We start from the raw sequence: 23,222 nt of genomic DNA on the forward strand, positions 1-23,222 counted from the left end.
ACCTAAATTAGATTAAACATAAATCTTGTCATCTTATTCAGTCACACCAGAGTCGGAGCGCTGAGCGCGCACTTACACATTCATCAAAGACTATTCACATGGTAACAGCATGATAATCACTTTCACTCTTTTGGTTTCGATTGGTTTCTCTTTTGTGGCAGGAATGCCCACCATAAACAGGAAAAAAATCTGTCAGCCATGGTTTAGGCTGTTTGGAGGTAAAACTTGTTGCAAGGTGGCACGCGGATTTTAGGCGCTTTGGAAGATTCAGGACAGCAATTCAATTCATAATTCTTTCATGATTCAGGACAGCGATTCAATTTCAGGACAGCAAATCAATAAATGATTCAATTCATGATTCAGGACAGCAATTCAATTCAATCTTGAGAACTGAGACACTGATGATGATGATGATCAGTGTTGTTTTTAACTTCGACTCGATCTAGCCAAAGATCAACTTGAGTAAGTGTAAATATTTCTTCTATTTCTTATGAGCATATTGGTTGATATGTGTGCGCCATAGTGCATACACAGGAAAAATGACTCAGCAATTTTTCCAGAGTTAAAAGTATTTTCCTCAAAAATAGTTAATTTTGGGCGGCATGGTGGTGTAGTGGTTAGCGCTGTCACCTCACAGCAAGAAGGTCTGGGTTCAAGCCCCGTGGCCGGCGAGGGCCTTTCTGTGTGGAGTTTGCATGTTCTCCCCGTGTCTGCGTGGGTTTCCTCCGGGTGCTCCGGTTTCCCCCACAGTCCAAAGACATGCAGGTTAGGTTAACTGGTGACTCTAAATTGACCGTAGGTGTGAATGTGAGTGTGAATGGCTGTCTGTGTCTATGTGTCAGCCCTGTGATGACCTAGAGACTTGTCCAGGGTGTACCCCGCCTTTCGCCCGTAGTCAGCTGGGATAGGCTCCAGCTTGCCTGCGACCCTGTAGAACAGGATAAAGCGGCTAGAGAGAATGAGATGAGATAGTTAATTTTGCTCTATTTTGAGTTTAGAGAGTAAAATTTGGAGTTGGAGTGGAAGCAAAATTACAGAGTAATTGTGTAACAGAGTAACAGTAGGTTGTAGCTCTGAACTGAGTAAAATAGTTCAAGAGTTAATTTCAAGACACAATGAATAGAGTCAAATACCAAAATAACGTCAAATACCAGATAAATGAAGCTGTTGTAAAAAGCAGTTTTAGAACTGTGTTGGAATATGTGAAAAAACATTACCTTACCCATTGTGATTTGACCTGATGGGATTAAGAGTTAATCTGATTGGATTAAGAGTTGGCAGTGGGAGGGATTTTCACTCTTCTCATGGAATGGAATGGAATTTTTTACTCTTCCCATTGAATACTCCTCCCACTGCCAACCCTTTATCCCAAAACAATAGGACATAATTTTTTGATGGCCAGTTAAGTGTCCAAATCAATGGAGCAGATTTAAATTTTTGTGCTTGATACATTCCTAAGACTGAACAGAATCACCTCAAGTGATCAAAACAGTTCACCACAATGGGTAAGGTCATGTTTTTCACACATTCAAACACAGTTCTAAAACTGCTTTTTTACAACATCTTCATTTATCTGGGTTTTTTAAAGTACAATCATGATATACATACTACAGAGATATTATTGTAGCTGAACTTGTGTTGAATGCAAAAAAAAAAATCATATGACTTTGAAAATACTGCTTAGATTTGTTGAAATTGACAACAAAATCAGAGCATGCCAAAATCATTAAAGTGCCAGAAAATACCCTCAGACCCCAGAGGGTTAATGGTTCATCTGGCTCTGTGAAGCGGCCCACTCTGCTCAGAAACGCATCCACCCCGTCGAATAACTCTCCTCTCTTATTAATGAGCCACTGAACAATGGTGTGTGTCTCCTTGACTCAGCAGTGAATGTGTGTTCTGACGTGTGGTGTGGTGTTAGGCCTCAATCTCAGCTCAGTCCACATTCAGAGCCTGTGAGGTATGCAGGGACAGCAGTGAACAGGTCAGCTCAGAAGAACTGTGTGTACGCGCCGAGCCCTGATTATAGACCTGACACACTTTCAATCACATACCCAATTCCTTGGAAATTGCGGAAAGGCCACCTCAGAGCATTTTATGGAGTACAATGCACCTGGTGCAGATTAGTTACTCAACATGTAGAGGGGAAAAAGGGTATGGTTTCCAAAGAATGCCTGCTACAGGGGTAATGAAAAATAGACCAAATCTCTCTTTGCTTCTGCAATATACACAGCCATGGAATGAAACTTTTAAAATTCCCATTGGGATGTGAAGGTTTGTGTGGTTGCTTCAGTATGTGTATGTGAGCCAGTGTACAAGAGTGGAGTGGAGCAGGCCATAACTGATACATGTCATACCTAGAAGGAAAGTACTGTGTGAAATGACAACCTACAACATTCATTCATTCATTCATTCATTCATTTATTTATTTATTATGTAATCTACAATCATCAGTTAAATACCTATAAGATACTGATGTACAAAAACTAATGTAAAATAGATATTTTTGGTTGTTTCCTTTATGAAATGACTGCAATTTCAATAAGAGAGGTTTTTCACCAAGCATAAAAGCAAAATTAATCATTACAATTTATGCAACAGTACAAAAAGGCCATAATCAAATCCAACACTTGCTTTGTAGTCCAGTTTCCAATTACACTTTTGGTTTCAGCAAAGAATTATTTTCAGAGCATCACTACTACTACAAATCTATGAAACATCCTAAAACATCAACTACAATAAAATAAGGTAAAAGGTAAAATAAGGGTGGCACGGTGGCGTTGTCACAGTCCGGTCCAGTCCATCCATGCCTTGGATTGTGGGACTTCCATGCCGGCTCCATGCCGGCTCCAGGACGGGAATTTAGTCCTGCCTTGCTGAAGGTCATTTTCCTGAAGCGGCACTCCCACACCTGCTACCACTCCTCTCCCATCAGCCAGGGCTTTTTAAGAACTGTTTGGAGCTACTCCCTTTGCCAGACTGTCTCTTGTAGACTTTCCTTGCCACGCTACAGCCCTTTGGTATTGGGTCTTCTTGAGTCCCCATACCTGAAATTTTTCTTGTTCTTTGGTCTAGTTTTCTGTCCAGTCTTTTGCCCCTGTTTTTGCCTGCCTGTTCTTTTGGATTGTGCCTTTGCTACCTCTGCCTGGATTTCCCTTGTCCCTGTGTTTTTCAGTTTTTGTGAAGATTTTTCTGTCCTGTTTTTGTCCCTGATCGTGCCTACAGTACCTGATCCTCTGTTTTTGACCTCCTGGCCTGTTTTTTTTTTTAAACTACTGATTTTTGCCTGAGCCCTACTGTACCTTTTGCCTTACTGCCATCTACTTCATTAAAGAAGTTTTTTGTCTTTTATACTGCCTGTTTTGAGTCTGCTCTTGGGTCCTCACTTCACCTCAGCTCGCCATTCGTGACCGGTGTAGTGGTTAGCACCGTCGCCTCACAGCAAAAAAAGGTTCTGGGTTCAAGCCCAGTGGCCAACGAGGGTCTTTCTGTGTGGAGTTTGCTTGCTCTTCCCGTGTCTGCGTGGGTTTCCCCCACAGTCCAAAGACATGCAGGTTAGGCTAATTGGTGGCTCTAAATTGGCTGTAGGTGTGAATGAGTGTGAATGGTTGTTTTTGTCTCTCTGTGAGCCCTGCAATGATCTGGCTACTTGTCCAGGGTGTACCCCACCCCTCACCCATAGTCAGCTGGGATAGGCTCCAGCTTGCCTGCGACCCTGCACAGGATAAGCGGTTATGGAAAATGGATGGAAGATGAAATAAGCATGAGTAGAGCTGAACAGCTCTCATGCTCATACATGTCAACCTATACGGAACGTCTGTATTTTATACGGATTTGATTCAATAAACGTAGTATACGGGCATACAAATAAAGTTATACGGATTCTTTAAAAAAAACTTCAATATTTATTTAGAGCTATAATCAATTCCCACGATGATAAAAGAGCGCATAACATTTACAAACGTACTGTACACCACAGAAAGCACAGCCAGCCAGTAAAGAGTCTTATGAAATCGCGCGTTATCTTGTGGTAGCGAGACTTCGTTCCACTTTTGATCATGCGCACACCGCATTGCGAGAATCCCGCCAACCGGGAAGTAACATTTTGTTTGAAAAGCGTATTTCCACCTGAGCGACTTTCACTAGCAACTGAAAAGATTCTGAATGGGCACTCCGGCAAGATCAACACAGAGACTTGCTGTGACATGCAGCCTAGTGAGGTATTGGTGCAGACTGCTAAAAAAGCTGTCATGGAGTACAATTCAGAACATTAGAGTGACACTTTGTGTTTTTGTCAAACATTGGAGCTTTGTATTCATTCTGAATGTTTATTGTTATTAATATTGAATAAAAAGTAACTGGGATATATCATTGTTAATTATCATTCAAATTTTAGGAAAATTATTTTAATTTGCATCTTATAAGGATTTTATAAGGGAAATACGGATTTTGGAGGTTGGTTATACAGGTTTGATTGACCAAAGGTTGACATGTATGCATGCTGAATTTAGAGATGGTAAAAGAGTAACAGCAGGCCTGTATCAGCAGAGTGAAGTGCCCAGGATGGGCTTGACGGCATTAAGAGATCAGCAACATACTGGAACTAGACAATTTAAGGCACAGGTGACTAATCTTATCCTGTGGCTGCAGGTTTTCATTCCAATCAATCAAGAACATCACGTATTTAATGCAATGATCTTGGCCTTCAATTGACTATCACGTGTGGCTCCTTTGTGGATAAGATACTGATTTAAAGCTTTAAATATGATAAGCTGTACAGGCAGCCAGTGTAAATGAAATAAGACTAGGGTAATATGACATCTCACAGAAAAAGGGTAATGAAGTGATGACGCTGATATGAATCCATCTGCATGACAGATTTACATCTCAACATATCAGCGTTCCCTTTTACAGCTTCTGCCACTTTGTAGTGCCCATGAAGGGCCCTTCACCAATGAAAGCTCTTTAGTGTGTGCAAGCAGGAGTGTAAAAGAAGCATGAGAGCGAGTTCAGATTAGAGCCAGCTCAATAATTATAGCTCTGCTACGGTATCAGTTCAACAGCAACACAACACAAAGAGCCCATGCTGCTAATCATGCATCTCTAATGGAACATTTGGCAAAAATTGCGGTTAAATCACAGATTTGTAAAAAATAATCTGCTTTCATTGGCTGATAAAAATTCTAGTGACCAGGGTTGATTCACCTCTGATATGAGTGAACGTGCTAAAAAGCTTTGAAGTAGTTTTATGTGACAGCGATTACTTCAAGGGCTTTGGATGCGAGAAAAACAAACATGGGTTCGCATATCGACTCGTATCTTTTTTGAGCCTAATAAATTGCATACTATAATGTGTAAACGTGTTACTGTATCAGTGTCATGATTGTGTAATTTAATCAGTTACCCATGTACTATACCATTCACGATTCTGTCGATACTGTTTCCATCTACTTCACTGTTATCGTGCTTGTACACAGTGTCTGCAAAAGTTATTCAGTCTACACACATGACAATTAACCAACTCATTCATTCAGCTTCACTAACCGCTGCTCTTAATGAAATAGAATTGCATGGTTTAATGTGAAAGATGTAACATGTACATTCTAATGTGCTGAACTTTGAAGCTGTGGGGAGGTTGGGAAGGGTCAAGGGTCAGGGGTCAGCTGTTTGTCTAGCAGTATAGCGTTTAAGAGCTTTTCCACATTTCTCCACAGCGACCCTTACTGGGAGAGGCCAGCTAATGCCAGCTCGTGTTCAGCCACTAGGCCCAAGACACTTCACCTCGGAGGGCAACAACATACCTCATCACCATGGTAACTCCTCCCCTTCTCCCCTTTCTCAGTCCTGCCCACTGGTTAGCCAGAGCCAATAGAAAGTTTACACACACGCACACACACACACACACACACACCAGGTGCACATTATAACAAAAAATATACATTTACATATCATTACATTTAGTTCTCACTTTTATTCAGTCCAAGCGTATAGCTCTTAGAGATATTATGTAAGGAGTAACGCATGATAGGCCGTGCTGTTCTCCAGAAATGCACACCGGAGGGTTGTGATGCCGCACGAGGCAGAAGCCCGGTGCCACTACCCTCCTGAGGTGCATTATTTTTGTATAACAGCATGGTCTGGAGTGTGTTTTTCTGCTTATACCATAGTGATTTGGCAATGTTTAATGGAGTTGTCAAAGTAACATTTATTAATGAACAACATGTCATGTATTTTAACAGTTCATAGTTAGATTTAATGTTGTGGAACATCCAAGAGACAAGTTTGTTCCTGTTCTCTTCCATGTGAAAGCTGTGCCGTTCTTCACCAATCTCTCTCTCTCTCTCTCTCTCTCTCTCTCTCTATCTATCTCTCACACACAAACACATGCACAAAAAGTGCAGTCTGTTATTTTACTGAGAAAACAGAGGACACAGAAAGCAGTCCCGAGACTGTGAGTGCTAACAGCCAAGACTCTTTTCATAAATGTTAAATAAATAAATGTCTATTAGTCTTAGATTATGTCTCATACAAGTCCCTGTGTATGAGCTGTTACTATCGAAACAATAGTGAATTAGAATGAGTGCTTTAATATTAACCTTCATGTTCCAACCGGAACTACCTGTGCTGTTATCTGAAAATAATGCACATCTTCTGACCAATCAGATCCAGGCATTCAGCTGCACTGTGGTATAAGCGTAATGAGACACGACAGGCCATGCTGTTATGAAAATAACACACGCTGGAGAATATTAGGCCACGTGCATTAATATTCACCCAGGGTTTTATGTTACATCCGGAACTATCCATGCTGTTATACAAAAATAATTTAAGGGCCCCGTCCCACAACACCAATAACAATAACTATACCTATAACTACAACTATGACTATACCTACGCCTGAATTTAGTTCCAGTCTGGAGCAGTCACACCACAACTATAATCCCGACTATAATATCAGTTGGTCCTGACACTCAGGTAAATAAATGCATGCAACTTAGGAATAGTCATGGAAGTTTTTTTTTTTTTCCAAGTAGTAGCACATTATTCCGGGTCATACTGTACAGCTTGGACTTCAAAACAACCCATGCACACACTCCGGTTGTTGGTAAAATACGGATAGGTCATGGATTACAGAATTATAATAAAACGGATACAAAATACAGAGTGGTTATGGATTTTAATACGGATGCATCACGGATGCTAATAATTTACGGATCGGTCACGGATGTTTCGGTATATTACGGATTGGTTACCGATTTCATATGGATAATACTGGTGCATCTCAAAAAATTAGAATATTGTGAAAAAGTTCAATATTTTCCATCAGTTATTTAAGAAAGTGAAAATGTTATATATTATAGACTCATTACACATAAACTAAAATGTTTCAAGTATTTTTCTATTTTAATTTTAATCAGTATGGCATACAGTACAAAAACAAAAAAAAAATCTCAAAATATTAGAATATTTCATTTCGAGTTTGAGTAAAACAGTATGAACACAGTGTATCTCTCGGTCTAGTTCAGTACACACAACCACAATCATGGGGAAGACTGCTGACTTGTCTGTTGTCCAGAAGATGATCACTGATGCCCTCCACAAGGAGGGGTAAGCCACAAAAGGTCATTGCTGAAAAGGGTGGCTGGAAAAGGTGCACAAGCAACAGGGATGGCCGCAGTCTTGAGAGGATCGTCAAGAAAAGTTGATTCAAGAACTTGGGAGAGTTTCACAAGGAGTGGACTGAGGCTGGTGTCAGTGTATCAAGACCCATCACGAACAGACATCTTCAAGAAAGGGGATACAACTTTCGCATTCCTAATATCAAGCTACTCCTGAGCCAGAGACAATGTCAGAAGTGTCTTATCTGGGCTCAGGAGAGAAAGAAATGGACTGTTGCTCAGTGGTCCAAAGTCCTCTTTTCAGATGAAAGTACATTTTGCATTTAATTTGGAAATCACGGTTCTAGAGTCTGGAGGAAGAGTGGAGAGGCACAGAATCCAAGGTGTTTGAAGCCCAGTGTGAAGTTTCCACAGTCTGTGATGATTTGGGGTGCCATGTCATCTGCTGGTGTTGGTCCACTGTATTTTATCAAGTCCAAAGTCAACACAGCCATCTACCAGGAGATTTTAGAGCACTTCATGCTTCCATCTGCTGACGAGCTTTTTAGAGATGCTGATTTCCTTTTCCAGCAGGACTTGGCACCTACCCACAGTGCCAAAACTACTACCAAATGGCTTGCTGACCATGATATTACTGTGTTTTGATTGGCCAGCCAGCTTGCCTGACCTGAATCTATGGGGTATTGTCAAGAGGAAGATGAGAAACACCCGACCCAAAAATACAGATACGCTGAAGGCCACTATCAAAGCAACGTGGGCTTCAATAACATCTCAGCAGTGCCACAGACTGATCACCTCCATGCCACACCGCATTGATACAGTAATTCATGGTAAAGGAACCCCAACCAAGTACTGAGTGTATAAATGAATATACTTTTCAGAAGTTGGACATTTCTATATTGTAAATCCTTTTTTGGATTGATCTTAGGGAATATTCTAATAATTTGAGATACTGGATTTCTGATTTTCATGAGGTATAAACCATAATCATCAAAATTAAAACAAAAAAAGCTTTAAATATTTCACTTTACATGTAATGAATATAGAATATATGACAGTTTACCTTTTTGAATTAAATTATGAAAAAAAAAAGAACTTTTTCATAGTATTCTAATTTTTTGAGATGCACTAGTACCTTACATTATGGATAAAAAATTAAGAAGTCGAAAACAGTTAAATGTTTGGACTGCTGAAGTTCATAATTAAAATATCTTACCTGCATTTATATGTTTATTAATTTACGATTGATATTTCATGGAAAATCACATATCTGTGATAAAAGATCTGTACTTTGTATTATATATATTTTTTTCCGTGAATCCATATTCCGTGACTTCATGATGCAACAAGGATGTACAAAGATGTCCGGGAAAAATAGCGCGTGCTCAGACAACGTCACATGTAAATGATTACCTGATTGGTCAGATGTTTTATTGGATCAGGTCCAGGCCTGGAAGAATTGCTCCAGAAGCAATCTTACCGATACCGATGTGGATAAACCCAGGCCTGGGCTTTAGGGATTGTTATCGGTCTGGTGTGACTACCAACCACATAAACTGCAGGGGACCGATTTATTTATAGTTATCGCTATAGTTGTAGTTATAGCTGTTGGTATTGTGGGACTGGGCCTTAAACCTTCTGACCAATCAGGTTTGAGCATTCAGCCATGTTGATGAGATATTATAAGATATATTATATGAGATAAGATATTATTATATTGCTGAGCATCTTTTGTATGTGATTTTGAGATTTTTATTTTACTTTCTTTTACAGACTGATGCTTGGCAGAAGAATATTCACATTAGCTATACAATAGTTTTTCGAGCACAGTGACCTCTCTTTTTCTGAGATGATTTTTTTTTTTTACAATGAGCCATGTTTCACTTACTTTCACACTAGACCACGTTTACAGCAGTCAGCAGTTTCCTGTTCGCATGCAGTATAAAGAGTGAGAGTATTTTTTATTTTTTTTACTGGAGTGATTTGACATAAATCTAAGAGACCGAATCCGAATCAGTGGCATTTTTAAAAGCAGAGTGAATAATTCTCCTCACATTTCACAAGGACATAGTTAATTGATCAAAAACAAGTATTATTGCTTTGGAGCAATAGCAGTTCTAGTGACTTATTCCACACCGAGGGAAATCCAATATGTAATAGGCTTATTAAGGCGAGTCTTATTGCTCAGAGAGCTGATAAACGATGGACTTCTGCATAAAGACGTGGCACTTTAGGCTCACTGATCTCTAACTCATAAAGATTACAGCAAAGCTTTGTGGGAAGTGAAGTCATTTCATATTCTCTGAGGAAAAGCTATGTTTTATTTACGGCATGTTTCATGTTTACGGAGTCTCAGCAGTATAGTAGAATCAGACAGATTTGGGAATATTCAGTGCTGCTTAAACCCAGCACCGTTTGATGGATTGGTGAGGAATGAAAGCACAGGGGCATTGGGATTACTGTCACACTGACTAAAGAGGATTTATTTATCACTTTCACAAAAAGCCTCCTCTAATAGCTCATCATGGCATGTATTTAGTATTATTAGTACTACCACCCTGTGCTCCTGATACACTAACTGCCACAACGCATAACAGAGGATCTGCCTGGACTGTCATCAGTGCCTATCCCATTCTCTCATCTCTCTCTCTCTCACACACACACACACACACACACACACACACACACACACACACACACACACAGCCAATCCACGCTTTAATGCTTTACATGTGGCATAATGCCACTAAACAGATTTTCACCTTTTATCCCCCTCTGAAAGCATTCCAGTTAACAAAAGCACAACAGCAACACTGCCGCCAACCTGTTAATATCACATAAGTGATGCGATATCTACAGGTCAGAGAGGAAATGTCTTCTTTTGTGTTAGAAAGCTGCTCAATTTAGAGTAAATTAATAATATGTGTATAAATATTAGGGCGGCACAGTGGTGTAGTGGTTAGCACTGTCACCTCACAGCAAGAAGGTCCGGGTTCGAGCCCCGTGGCTGACAGGGGCCTTTCTGTGTGGAGTTTGCATGTTCTCCCCGTGTCCGCGTGGGTTTCCTCTGGGTGCTCCGTTTTCCCCCACAGTCCAAAGACATGCAGGTTAGGTTAATTGGTGACTCTAAATTGACCGTAGGTGTGAATGTGAGTGTGAATGGTTGTTTGTCTCTGTGTCAGCCCTGCGATGACCTGGCGACTTGTCCAGGGTGTACCCCGCCTCTCGCCCATAGTCAGCTGGGATAGGCTCCAGCTTGCCTGCGACCCTGTAGAACAGGATAAGCAGCTAGAGATAATGGGTGGATGGATGGATAATCTCACTCTCATTTCTATAATGGCTTATTAGGGCCATTATAGGTTAAAAAATTACAGACCTGGGGGAGGGGGTAATATTCTGAGAAAAAAACCCCTCAAGATTTCCAAGATTAAAGTCGTAAATTTGTAAGAAAACACTCAGAAATTCTCTGACATTAATGTCATAAATTTACGTGGGGGAAAAATTGGACATTTTCTGAGATTATAATGTCAGAAATTTATGATTTTATAATCTCAGAGAACGGACAGACAGAAGAGGAGGAATGCAGGGGGAAATGGCTACCATGCAAGCTGGAAAGGATGCACAAAATGAGGAAGCTTACCTCATTTGTGAGACCTATGGCAGTAGGCAGAGTGTAGCAACTGGTAAAATTCCCAGTCAAACTGGAAGAATATGTGTCTTTTTAAGCGTAAAGGCAACACGCAGTTTTCCCCGCATTCCTCCATTTCTGTCTGTCTGTTCTCTGATTCTCTGTGTCAGATTTCTGAGCTGTTTCTTGAAAATGTATGACTTTACAATCTCAGAGAATATCAGAGTCTTTTTTTCTGTAAATTTATGACTTTAATCTCAAACTCCGAGTTTTACTCAGAATATTACCCCACTCCCCGAGCTCTGTAAGTTTTTTTTTAAACTACAATAGCCCTAATACACTGTCATACTTCTCTCTGTTCTCTTACAAAGGTGTTTAATTAAGGAATAACAAAACACCAGGCTGAGCTGTTATTGGAAAATAATCAACGACGGAGTGGTGTGATGTGAGCCCCAACATGAAACAGTGGGCTGATGCCACTCTGAAATGATTTATTTTCCAATAACAGCAACGAAGTGTTTTATTACTCTTCCGCCCCAGCAGTTTGCCAGTGCAAAAAAAAAAAAATGTTGATGTATGACTCATCATATATTTTTCACTTGTACTGTAGTTACATTTAATGTTGTGAGATGTCCGCAGATGTTTTAACAGCTATAAACATATATTTTTTAATTGCTTTCAGTTAATAAGACACAAATTTCAGCTTTTCATGTTACCAATAAACAAGAAAGAGCAAAGCTCTCCATCCTGAAGACTTAGTTACAGCTTTACATTAATGGCATTTGGCAGGTCGAACACAACTTACATTTATCTCAGGCGTGAGCTATTGAGGGTTAAAGTGCATATCCTGGACCAATTTTATTTTTTTTATATGAAAGTATGTCCCTTTACACACTCATCCAGAAGGGTAATTTTGCACAAGGCCATCTGTCTACAGCAGAAAAAATTAAATAACAAAACGCGTCTGGAAAAATCCCAAGGGAGTCTGGAGCCAGATTCGTGACGTTACCTGCGGAAGCGCCAGCAGGCTCTGCGAGCTTTGCACGGTTTCAGTGCACAGCCTGTGTAGACCAAGCGCTCCCATTTCTCTCTCATTGTCTGGTCTTTTGGAAAACGCTGAGTACTAATCCCATCATGATTGGTGTTGCTACACCCTCCTACAATACATCTGTTAACCATTTTAATAATTACGTGACAACGTTGAAGAAATTTGCAGAAAACCACCAGGTCGTTTTCTCATAAACAAACCAGCACTGACGTAGGATTCAGAGGGAGGCGTCCCACACGCGACGTCACGAAAATCAATGTTTCCCAGGAAATTCAAATGCCAAGTTTTTTCAGAGGCGGACCAATTCGCCTCAAATGGCTTGATTTCAACTGAATTTTTCTGGTATTGCTCAAGGTAAAAAAATTGCACAAAATGCAAAATGTTGCAGATATTTGACCAAAGTTTAATATAAAATATGAGAATTACATTGATCTTGCTCCTGAATTTACCCGTGATATGCCCTTTAAGGACCTTGCTCAAGACCTCAACAATGGCAGCTTAGCAGTGCTGGGATCTGAACTCATGACCCACCAACCCAACGACCAACGTCTTAACCACTGAGCTCTTACTACCACTTTACCTCTGGCTGTTATGAAGCACTGATACTGGAGACTCCGACTTTGAAAAAGCTAAATAAACGCCTCCTCACAGAAAACTTCACCATAACAACACTTTATATTCCACTATGCACATCCATGTGTGAGTTGTTAGGATAGAAATGATGTATTAAAATGCCTTACAGCATTATTGTTAGAGTTGCTGTTATAGAAAATGAATCAGTTCCTTCTGACCGATCAGACTTGAGATATCAGCAGTGCTGAGATGTAAAGAAAAAAAAATCACTCCAACGAAAGTACAAGAAGTCATTGAGAATCAGTACAGATTTGACTGTTTATAGAAAACCTCCCACAAAAGTCAAGTCAAGTCAAGTTTATTTGTATAGCGCTTTTAACAATAAACATTGTCGCAAAGCAGCTTTACAGAATTTGAACGACTTAAAACATGAGCTAATTTTATCCCTAATCTATCCCCAATGAGCAAGCCTGTGGCGACGGTGGCAAGGAAAAACTCCCTCAGACGACATGAGGAAGAAACCTCGAGAGGAACCAGACTCAAAAGGGAACCCATCCTCATTTGGGCAACAACAGACAGCATGACTATAATATTAACAGTTTTAACATGAGGACAGTTTCGTTGATGTTATAAACTCTTCATTGATGGAAACTTGAGTGCAAAACTGTTCATGACAACTGCAGTCCTAAAGTTAGCAAGACAACTGTAGTCCTCAACCATAAAAGCATTACTGTAAGAGTCCAGAGCGTCCTCCAGGTATAACCCTCAACTGTCCTCATGGGGCCGTCCTTCACAGGAGCGGTGCGATAAAACTCCGACCAGACACAGGGCACCAGGATGGATCAAGCAGGTCCGAGGGGCAGACGAGGCCAGCATCTCAATCCCAGGATCAACATGTAACTCAGAGGGACAGATTGGGGGGGGGGGAAGAGAGAGAGAAAGAAAACACATGTTGTTAGGTATGCCCTAAAAATGACAAGTATTAAATCTATGTGGTAGGCTCGCAGAGACGAGAGTCTTTACATCAGGCATAACACACAACAATGGCATGTTAATATGGTAGGGCTGTGCGATATGTGAAAAAATGAATATCCCGATACATTTTCTCCATTTCACGATATACGATATATATCTCGATATATTTAAATCTCCTCTAAAGGACCCCATGAAATCTAACTTTTACTCTTTACTGGTTAACTTTACAGGTGGTTTTCAACAACACATTTTAAATTGTCATGTTCGTACAAAAGTACAAATTAAAAGTACAAATGGCATTTTTCATCCAGTTTTGTGTTCGGCCCTTATACTTTAAAAAAACAACTACTTATGCATGTTCATTTTTAAAAAAGAATTGCTCTGTTAAGAAACACCATAATCGAGAATTTCTTGTTTGCTTTTACACACACACACACAAATGTAATTAATTTATATATGTATGTATGTATAGGCGGCATGGTGGTGTAGTGGTTAGCGCTGTTGCCTCACAGCAAGAAGGTCCTGGGTTCGAGCCCCGTGGCCGGCGAGGGCCTTTCTGTGTGGAGTTTGCATGTTCTCCCCGTGTCCGCGTGGGTTTCCTCCGGGTGCTCCGTTTTCCCCCACAGTCCAAAGACATGCAGGTTAGGTTAACTGGTGACTCTAAATTGAGCGTAGGTGTGAATGTGAGTGTGAATGGTTGTCTGTGTCTATGTGTCAGCCCTGTGATGACCTGGCGACTTGTCCAGGCTGTACCCCGCCTTTCGCCCGTAGTCAGCTGGGATAGGCTCCAGCTTGCTTGCAACCCTGCACAGGATAAGTGGTTACAGATAATGGATGGGTGTGTGTGTATATATATCAGGGCTTTACATTAGCACCCGTCCACCTGCCAAATGCAGGTAAAATTCGGCTTTGGCAGGTAATAACTTTAGTCTCACTAGCCACTTTGGCGGGTGGTTTATTCTGTGGTATGACAATATATTTTAATTGTAGTTTTCTCTGAAGGCATCTGATATAATAAACACATTGCAATGTAATATTACGTGCCTACAGCTCCCATGAGCACCTGCATAAACATTCTGACAACATGTTAGAATTGTTTAGAACGTTCGTTAACGTCTCAGATAAAATCAGTGGTACGGTAACCTGCGGTTAACGAACGAAGCAACAAAGTTGCTGACGACTGACAAGCGCACTATGTGGTGGCATATAGCTGGAGTTTCAAACCCTGCTGCTCAGAAAAAAGGGGCAGAGATGATCAGGGCCAGAGCAGCATTTTAAAATCACCAAGGTCCGTGATGCACAAAGCGCGCGCCGAAAAATTTTCGACAAATTTAAATGAGAGGGGTGAATTACACGCCACACAAGAGATCTATTCCTGAAATTACTTTTAATGGTGCTTGAACTGAATATCATCAGTTTTGAAAAAAAAATCATGTATGTGGCAAGAGTAAGAATAATTTAAGCTTGTTTAATGGTTTGATCTGGCCCAAGCAATGAGGACAAAAGATACCCTCACCATGTAGCCTATGGAACTAAGATACATTAACAACCTGACATCCGTTATACCTACACACACACAAAAAAAAAATTCTGGGAAAAAATCAGTATACACCACCATGTTTTAGGCAAAGTTATCCAAGGCAAACATAAGTTGAAACTTTCCACTCTATTGCTTTGGCTTATCGAATGATTTATTTTTAAAATCACAAACAAGGCATGCTACAACTGCGCTGCTTCGAAAATGTAAATTGAACAGCTTCATGAAAGTGTGCTGATGGTTCCCATGAAAAAAACGTGTCTCCTGCACTGCGTTCCTCCCCCGAGTCGCGCACTCATTTGCTTTTGTGTTCTTGGTCTCAGAGCCGCGCACACGAAACAGACACAGAAGACAGAATCAACATTTAACATCATTAACAATGCACTTTTTACGGAGATGTTTTAATGTTATTCTTTATTTTTTTATCCAGTTGAATATTTAGCGTACAAATGTATTTTCAGCTCTTAAAAATGACCGAGGTCCGGACCGCGGGGGCCTCATAGCTGGCTACGGCCATGGAGATGAACAAGACGCTAATAGGAAGATAAGACAGTTCAATGACAAATGGAAGTTAGGGTTTTGAGTTAGTTCATAGCAAAACCGAAAATACCCTGTACTGCGAAGACTGTAGAAAGTCTGGCAAAGACAGGCACCAGTAATTTTAAACTCGAAACTATAAAGGACCACGAAAAGTCAAATGCACACATCGGTACTATAACATCAAAACAGGCGAAGACAGCTGGTTCACTACAGGACAACATTGCTTTCAAGTCCCTGTCATGAAGTCGGCTGAGCTGGAGAGGATGGAGCTGCTGTTTAGAAACGTTCAGGCGATTGTAAAGAAGTTGATCTCGCCCCAACTATCAACTTATGGCCTGCTGTAAGCCTCAGGTCACGAAGACCATTTTTCATGGACCATTCAGACTCATCTGATGATGAATGTAATGAGGACATTTAATGTCTCTCTCTACACATGTTCTCTCTCTCTCTCACACACACACACACACACACACACACACACACACACACACACACACACACACACACACACTATTAATAGATAATACATAATATACATAATAATACTTGATAATACACATAATACTTGCATATCAAAACATCAAATGTTTTTCATTGATAAATGTTTTGAATTGGACTTTTAATATTAGAATCAGTTCAGTGGTATTGAATGTTATTTTTCATATTATATGATATTTCACATTGTAAAGGGCTTGAATTTGAGTTCAATAAACAGAATACTCTGTTTATATTTTTGTATGAATTGGTTGCATGTTTTCATATAGGGATCTGCCTTAACAGCACTAAATACTTGAGTGCTACTGTAGAGATACATTATACGCTGCCATTCATAATTAAATCTAGATCTTCCGAACTTTAACGTATCATCTAATCTCATTATCTCTAGCCGCTTTATCCTGTTCTACAGGGTTGCAGGCAAGCTGGAGCCTATCCCAGCTGACTACGGGCGAAAGGCGGGGTACACCCTGGACAAGTCGCCAGGTCATCACAGGGCTGACACATAGACACAGACAACCATTCACACTCACATTCACACCTACGGTCAATTTAGAGTCACCAGTTAACCTAACCTGCATGTCTTTGGCTTGTGGGGGAAACCGGAGCACCCGGAGGAAACCCACACGGACACGGGGAGAACATGCAAACTCCGCACAGAAAGGCCCTCGCCGGCCACGGGGCTCGAACCCGGACCTTCTTGCTGTGAGGCGACAGCGCTAACCACTACACCACCGTGCCGCCTTAACGTATCATGGTGAAGAAAAAACTGTGATTTCCTGGCAACAAAATTGTGGCTAGTGAAAAGGCTGAATGGCTAGTGACTTAGGAAAACCACTAGCCACAGTGGCCGGTGAGCAAAAAAGTCAATGTAAAGCCCTGAGATATATATATTAGTTTTAGCAGCTTGTCTCAAAATATATTTAAAATAATCTTGATTTTTTACATGAATACAGTCAATCTAGTTGTATTTTTACTGGCCAGGTTTTACACAAGATGGGATAGCATTATATCAAACATCACTGTCCTGCTCCCTTGAAGTGCTACACACACACACACACACACACACACACACACACACACACGCTCTGTGTTAGTGTGGGGGAAGCTGGTGAGGGTCGGTCTGTGTTCTGTGACATCCCATATTGAAGAGACAGAGGCTGAAATCCAGCAGGGTTATTTAGTTTAAGTGCTGGTTGAGCAGGCTGGATGGACCACGCTAAAATGGAGATAAATGGCCATGTGGAAGGACGGCCATCTCTCCAGTAGCGTGGGGCCAGCGAGGGGCTGAGGGGCTGCTGCACACCTGTCTCTCCTCGTTACTCTGTCTCTCTCTCACACACACATGCACACACACACACTGGTCTAGCTCTCTCACCTCTGACGGGACCTCTGTCCCTATACACAGCTAAACACGCACTAAGATTAAGCTGTCTGATCTCATCACACACACACACAATACACGTGTCTTTTACCTCTCTTTTTCCTTCTTTCTGTTTCATATAATCAGTATATGTAGAATTGAAATTATATACACAACACCAAGGGTGGCACTGTTTGTTAAAATGGCTATATATATATATATATATATATATATATATATATATATATATATATATATAATATTTTTTATTTTATTTATAAACTTCGCCGATTAAACAGCAGGGAATCCATCAACAGAGCAATAAGCTCCGGTACCTGAGGTCCCGCAGGGAGGAAGAAGGGGAATATATGTACGTATATACATGCTCAAACATATGGTAATGGTGTATGGTCTTATTTTTAAAAATTTTAAAAGATTAAAAGAAAAAAAATCCTCCAAAATGCTGGTTTCAAAATTATGTACACCCCACAAGTAATATCTAGTGAAGGCTTGGCAAAAGAACAGCAGCACATACTCTGTAATATCTGGACATGACTAGAGGAACTTTGGTCTACTCCTCCAAACATATAGTGCATATTTTACAGTGAGTATGAGGGTCTTTTTATTTTCACTATTGATTTTATTTTCGGGGCGGCACGGTGGTGTAGTGGTTAGCGCTGTCGCCTCACAGCAAGAGGGTCTGGGTTCGATCCCCGTGGCCGGCGAGGGCCTTTCTGTGTGGAGTTTGCATGTTCTCCCCGTGTCCGCGTGGGTTTCCTCCGGGTGCTCCGGTTTCCCCCACAGTCCAAAGACATGCAGGTTAGGTTAACTGGTGACTCTAAATTGACCGTAGGTGTGAATGTGAGTGTGAATGGTTGTCTGTGTCTATGTGTCAGCCCTGTGATGACCTGGCGACTTGTCCAGGGTGTACCCCGCCTTTCGCCTGTAGTCAGCTGGGATAGGCTCCAGCTTGCCTGCGACCCTGTAGAACAGGATAAAGCGGCTAGAGATAATGAGATGAGATTTTATTTTCAGGATGGCACAGCGGTGCAGTGGGTCATCACTGTCGCCTCACAGGATTCTGGGTTCAAACCTCGCAGCTAGCTGGGGCCTTTCTGTGTGGAGTTTGCATGTTCTCCTTGTGACTGTGTGGATTTCCTGCAGGTGCTCTGGTTTCCTCTCACAGTCAAAATGCACAAATATTAGGTCAACTGGCTACTCTAAATTGCCCATAGGTGTGAATGTGAGTGTGAATGGTTGTTCGTCTCTGTGTTAGCCCTGTGATAGATTGCGACCTGCCCAGGGTGTACTGCGCCTCTCACCTGAAGTCAGCTGGGATTGGCTCCAGCTTCCCCCACAATCCTGAAAGATAAGCGGTATAGATAATGGATAGATTTTATTTTCACATAATGAAGGTATTTATGGGCAAAATATTTAGTTGTGGTCTTATCTGATCACAAAATACAGTTCCAGGTGTAGTTTCAATGACATTTGGAAAAGTTCCACTTATGTTAAGATCAGACTACACAGATTCAGCCAGATTTTGACACAATTGTGTTGTGTTTGACAAATTTCCAGTGTCGGGCCTGAATATGAACATTGGGAATGGCAAACGTGTGTTAGTGTGACTTAATCAGTGAACAGCGATGTGCCATCTGGGACGCCCCACGACACCCCGAGGAAAAGTCTAGCATGTCAGGGTTTTTTGTATTTTCTCGCCTAGTTTGACAACTCCTGTGACGTGTTTCTTGATAGCCATGATTGACAATTTCTTAACCCTCCTTCCTGACGACACTCAAGGACATGAACGATGATTGGTCGAGGTCGATCTTGACATGTTGCCAGTCTCCTGACCAAGATATGGCAAGAAATGTGACATGGTAACCATCGTGAAAGATAAAGGATTGTGTAGTCTGATCCCAGCATTATTTTTTTTGGGAAACGCATCCCAATAGATTGTTGTTATGGAGGCAGCATTGACTCATGGATTTTTAAACAACAAACTGTGTTCCAGACTTTTGAGACTTTTTTATTGATGGTCACATCTATCTCTCTTTTGTTTTAAAAAGCTCTTTTGGTTGGTTCCAGTTTTGGATTTTATGTGTGAAGCATCATATACACTATATTGCCAAAAGTATTTGCTCACCTGCCTTGACTCACATATGAGCTTAAGTGACATCCCATTCCTAATCCATAGGGTTCAATATGACGTTGGTCCACCCTTTGCAGCTAGAACAGCTTCAACTCTTCTGGGAAGGCTGTCCACAAGGTTTAGGAGTGTGTTTATGGGAATTTTTGACCATTCTTCCAGAAGCGCATTTGTGAGGTCACACACTGATGTTGGATGAGAAGGCCTGGCTCTCAGTCTCCGCTCTAATTCATCCCAAAGGTGTTCTATCGGGTTGAGGTCAGGACTCTGTGCAGGCCAGTCAAGTTCATCCACACCAGACTCTGTCATCCATGTCTTTATGGACCTTGCTTTGTGCACTGGTGCACAGTCATGCTGGAAGAGGAAGGAGCCAGCTCCAAACTGTAAAAACAGTCTGCATGCCGAGGTGCTTGATTTTATACACCTGTGGCCATGGAAGTGATTGGAACACCTGATTCCGATAATTTGGATGGGTGAGCAAATACTTTTGGCAATATAGTGTATTATATAGTGAAAGAAAATATTCAAAGGCAACAAGAGTTAGACTTGGACTAAGTCTTGAGTAATACTGAGAGTAACTGCATTTTGTCACATATGGTTTAAGAGAAATTCTAAAAGTTCTTAAGAGAGTGATTGCTTGTTCAAGGAAAGGTAAATCATTTTCACATTTATTTGAGTATAAAATTTGTATCATTCAGATCCTAATCTAGGGCGCGTAATACGCGATAATACGCGTTTTTTATCTGTCTGTCGCACATCCACTTTTTGGGCACGAGAGTGATATCGCGTATCTATTCATTTTGTCGCGCATTTATAAGTAGCGAGCGTGTAGTCGCGTTTTACTGAATCTTGTGCGTATCAATTTGTCAGCACCAGCTAGCAAGCACTGCGGTAAATATAGCGTTGTTTACACGCCAATCGGAAAATATCGGAAAGGACCGAAGTATTCTGAATGGTTTATTTAGCAGGTAAAACAGTTTTGTGAGCTATTATATCATTGGTCACTGAACCGGAAGACAGTGTATCTCAACCAATCGTGTGAAGTGTTTTAAAAATACCCAAAAGCACATGGCATATCGTTCTGTCTCATCCAAACATAACAATGTCAAAACGTGTGGTCACATTGAAAGACCTTTGGACAAAAAAAGAAAAAAGGAAACAAAACGAAGACACAGAAGTGACACAAAAGTGAGTATTACGTTATTAATCATATTCAAATAGTAAAGGTGCTTAGTTGATATATAAGACATGTATAAGTTTGTGTACAAATATGATCTTAGAGTAATTATATGACAGTGTGAATACATACTAAGTCATTTGATTCTGATTGATAATGGTTTTTGAAGTTTGAATTTGATAGTATTTTCCTAATGCCAATATACAATTAGTTTGATAATGTTTGAAGTTTTATTTAAAAATATTATGAAATATATTTAATCTGTTCTTGTGTAATTGTAGGTACTGTAAGATTGTAAATGATAGAGATTATATACTTTTTAGGAAGTCTGAATTTTGAGATTATCTCCAGTCATTTATGTCAAAATCTAGTTTAAACATAGGTAGATTGTTTAATGTTTTTCACTTTCATGAAAGGTGGTCTGAACAAAACAAATATGATAGCATTTTTAAATATTTGATAGTGATTTTATTTTGTTCAGAAAGTCAGATTTTTCATCTTATTATTAATTAATAGTGGCAAGACTACATGGACTTAACTATATCAAATGATGTAATATTAACCTAGTCATATTTGATATGCAATATTAACCTAGTCATATTTGAAATGCAACATTATACTACTGGTGGTCAAACTGGTAAAAATAGGCTAGTCACATGATTTATAGTAAAACAGTAACCTAGTCATATAACAGAAAACTAGTCATATTTGTAAGTTTTTGCAGTATATAATTCTTCATATAGTTTTTGATCTAAAATCTTTACATTTTTGAAGTTCAGATCTGATCATAATGTTTGTGTAATACTATAAATGGTGGATAAGTGTTTGCTGATATGGTTTTCATATCACTGTATTAAAGGATATGTATAGTGCCATAATTATGATATTATATAGATTAACATCTGATATGAATGTTTGTTACACGTATTTAGTTTTATTAATACAACTGTTCTGTTTATAGATGTACTCTTGAAAATATCTACCAATGTATTACTTATTTTTCTGTCCCCACTAACTGGAACAAATGAGGGATATTTTTACCCATGTTAATATTTTCTGTCCCCTGTTTCTACAACTAGTGAGGGATCTGTCCCCTATTTTCAAATCCCTAGATTAGGCTCTGATCATTGAATTGTTGCTTGTATGTTCAATTTTATGTAAATATATGCCCAAATGTCATTTTATTTCTGAATGAAAATGTACAGTACTTTTAATAAGTAGTACTTTTACTAGTTTTTACTGAAAACTTTAAATTAAACTGTGTCTACAAACAAGTAGAGCGGCGGCTACAATTATCAGCAGTCCATAATTATCGACACCTTTTCAGATTTACCAATAACAAACAGTTTTACAAAGGTGAGTTTCAGTTACAACAGTTATTATTGGTTAATTAATCAAACGGAAGACACACACACCCCACCCTTTGATCTTGTCAACATGAGACAGCTTGTTACCCGAGATGGAATTTTTTTTAGCACTATCAGGAATTTGAGGAAAACTCAGACGTTATCATCGCAGGTGAGCATGGTGGAAAGATCATGGACATGTTTTTACTGATCAAATTCACCGATATTTCATGACTTCCTTGTCGAAACCTACTTTGTTTCTTACTCTTTCATTTGACAGTCGCCATTTGCGTTTGAGAAGTCACGTGAGGTGTCGATAATAGTGATCACTTTCACCAGTGTCCACCATTATCGACACCCAGCGGAATTAAGTGCCATTTACAACTGTTATGTATCGATCTTTGTGTAACGTTGAAGTAGATGAAATACTTTAAAAAAGTAAAAGTGCTGTGATTTTTTTTCTGATTCATAACAGAATGGAATGTTTATAGAGTATTTGGAATCCTATTGCAGTAAATAAAATTAGACCAGAATTAAATTCCTAGCATATAAAAAAAATCACATGCTTGAAATATTCAGATTTTTCTATTCATTCAGAGCATTTTTTTTTGCAGTTTGTTTTAAATATCTACCACATATTATAATATCAGTAGACATTTTATATTTTGGTTTGAGGAATGACATGCGACCTTTGACCTGGATTTTCATGTGGTTGCAATATCAACTGCCTGTTGATATTTATTGGTAAACAACAAAACTAGAAATTAATACA

At 39.9% G+C, this 23,222-nt stretch overlaps 1 protein-coding gene across 2 annotated transcripts in view; it reads left to right on the top strand.

The window, feature by feature from the left end:
- The window catches only part of LOC132894488 (neuronal PAS domain-containing protein 3), a 430,383-nt gene that overhangs the window by 99,328 nt on the left and 307,833 nt on the right, over window positions 1-23,222 (top strand). For both annotated transcript variants that reach the window (XM_060934362.1, XM_060934363.1), the window contains one exon: window positions 5,715-5,813. In XM_060934362.1, the coding sequence (XP_060790345.1) occupies window positions 5,715-5,813 (99 nt within the window). The remainder of the gene's footprint in view (window positions 1-5,714; window positions 5,814-23,222) is intronic.

Source organism: Neoarius graeffei, chromosome 11, assembly GCF_027579695.1.
Source record: "Neoarius graeffei isolate fNeoGra1 chromosome 11, fNeoGra1.pri, whole genome shotgun sequence".
Taxonomy (NCBI): Eukaryota; Metazoa; Chordata; class Actinopteri; order Siluriformes; family Ariidae; genus Neoarius; species Neoarius graeffei.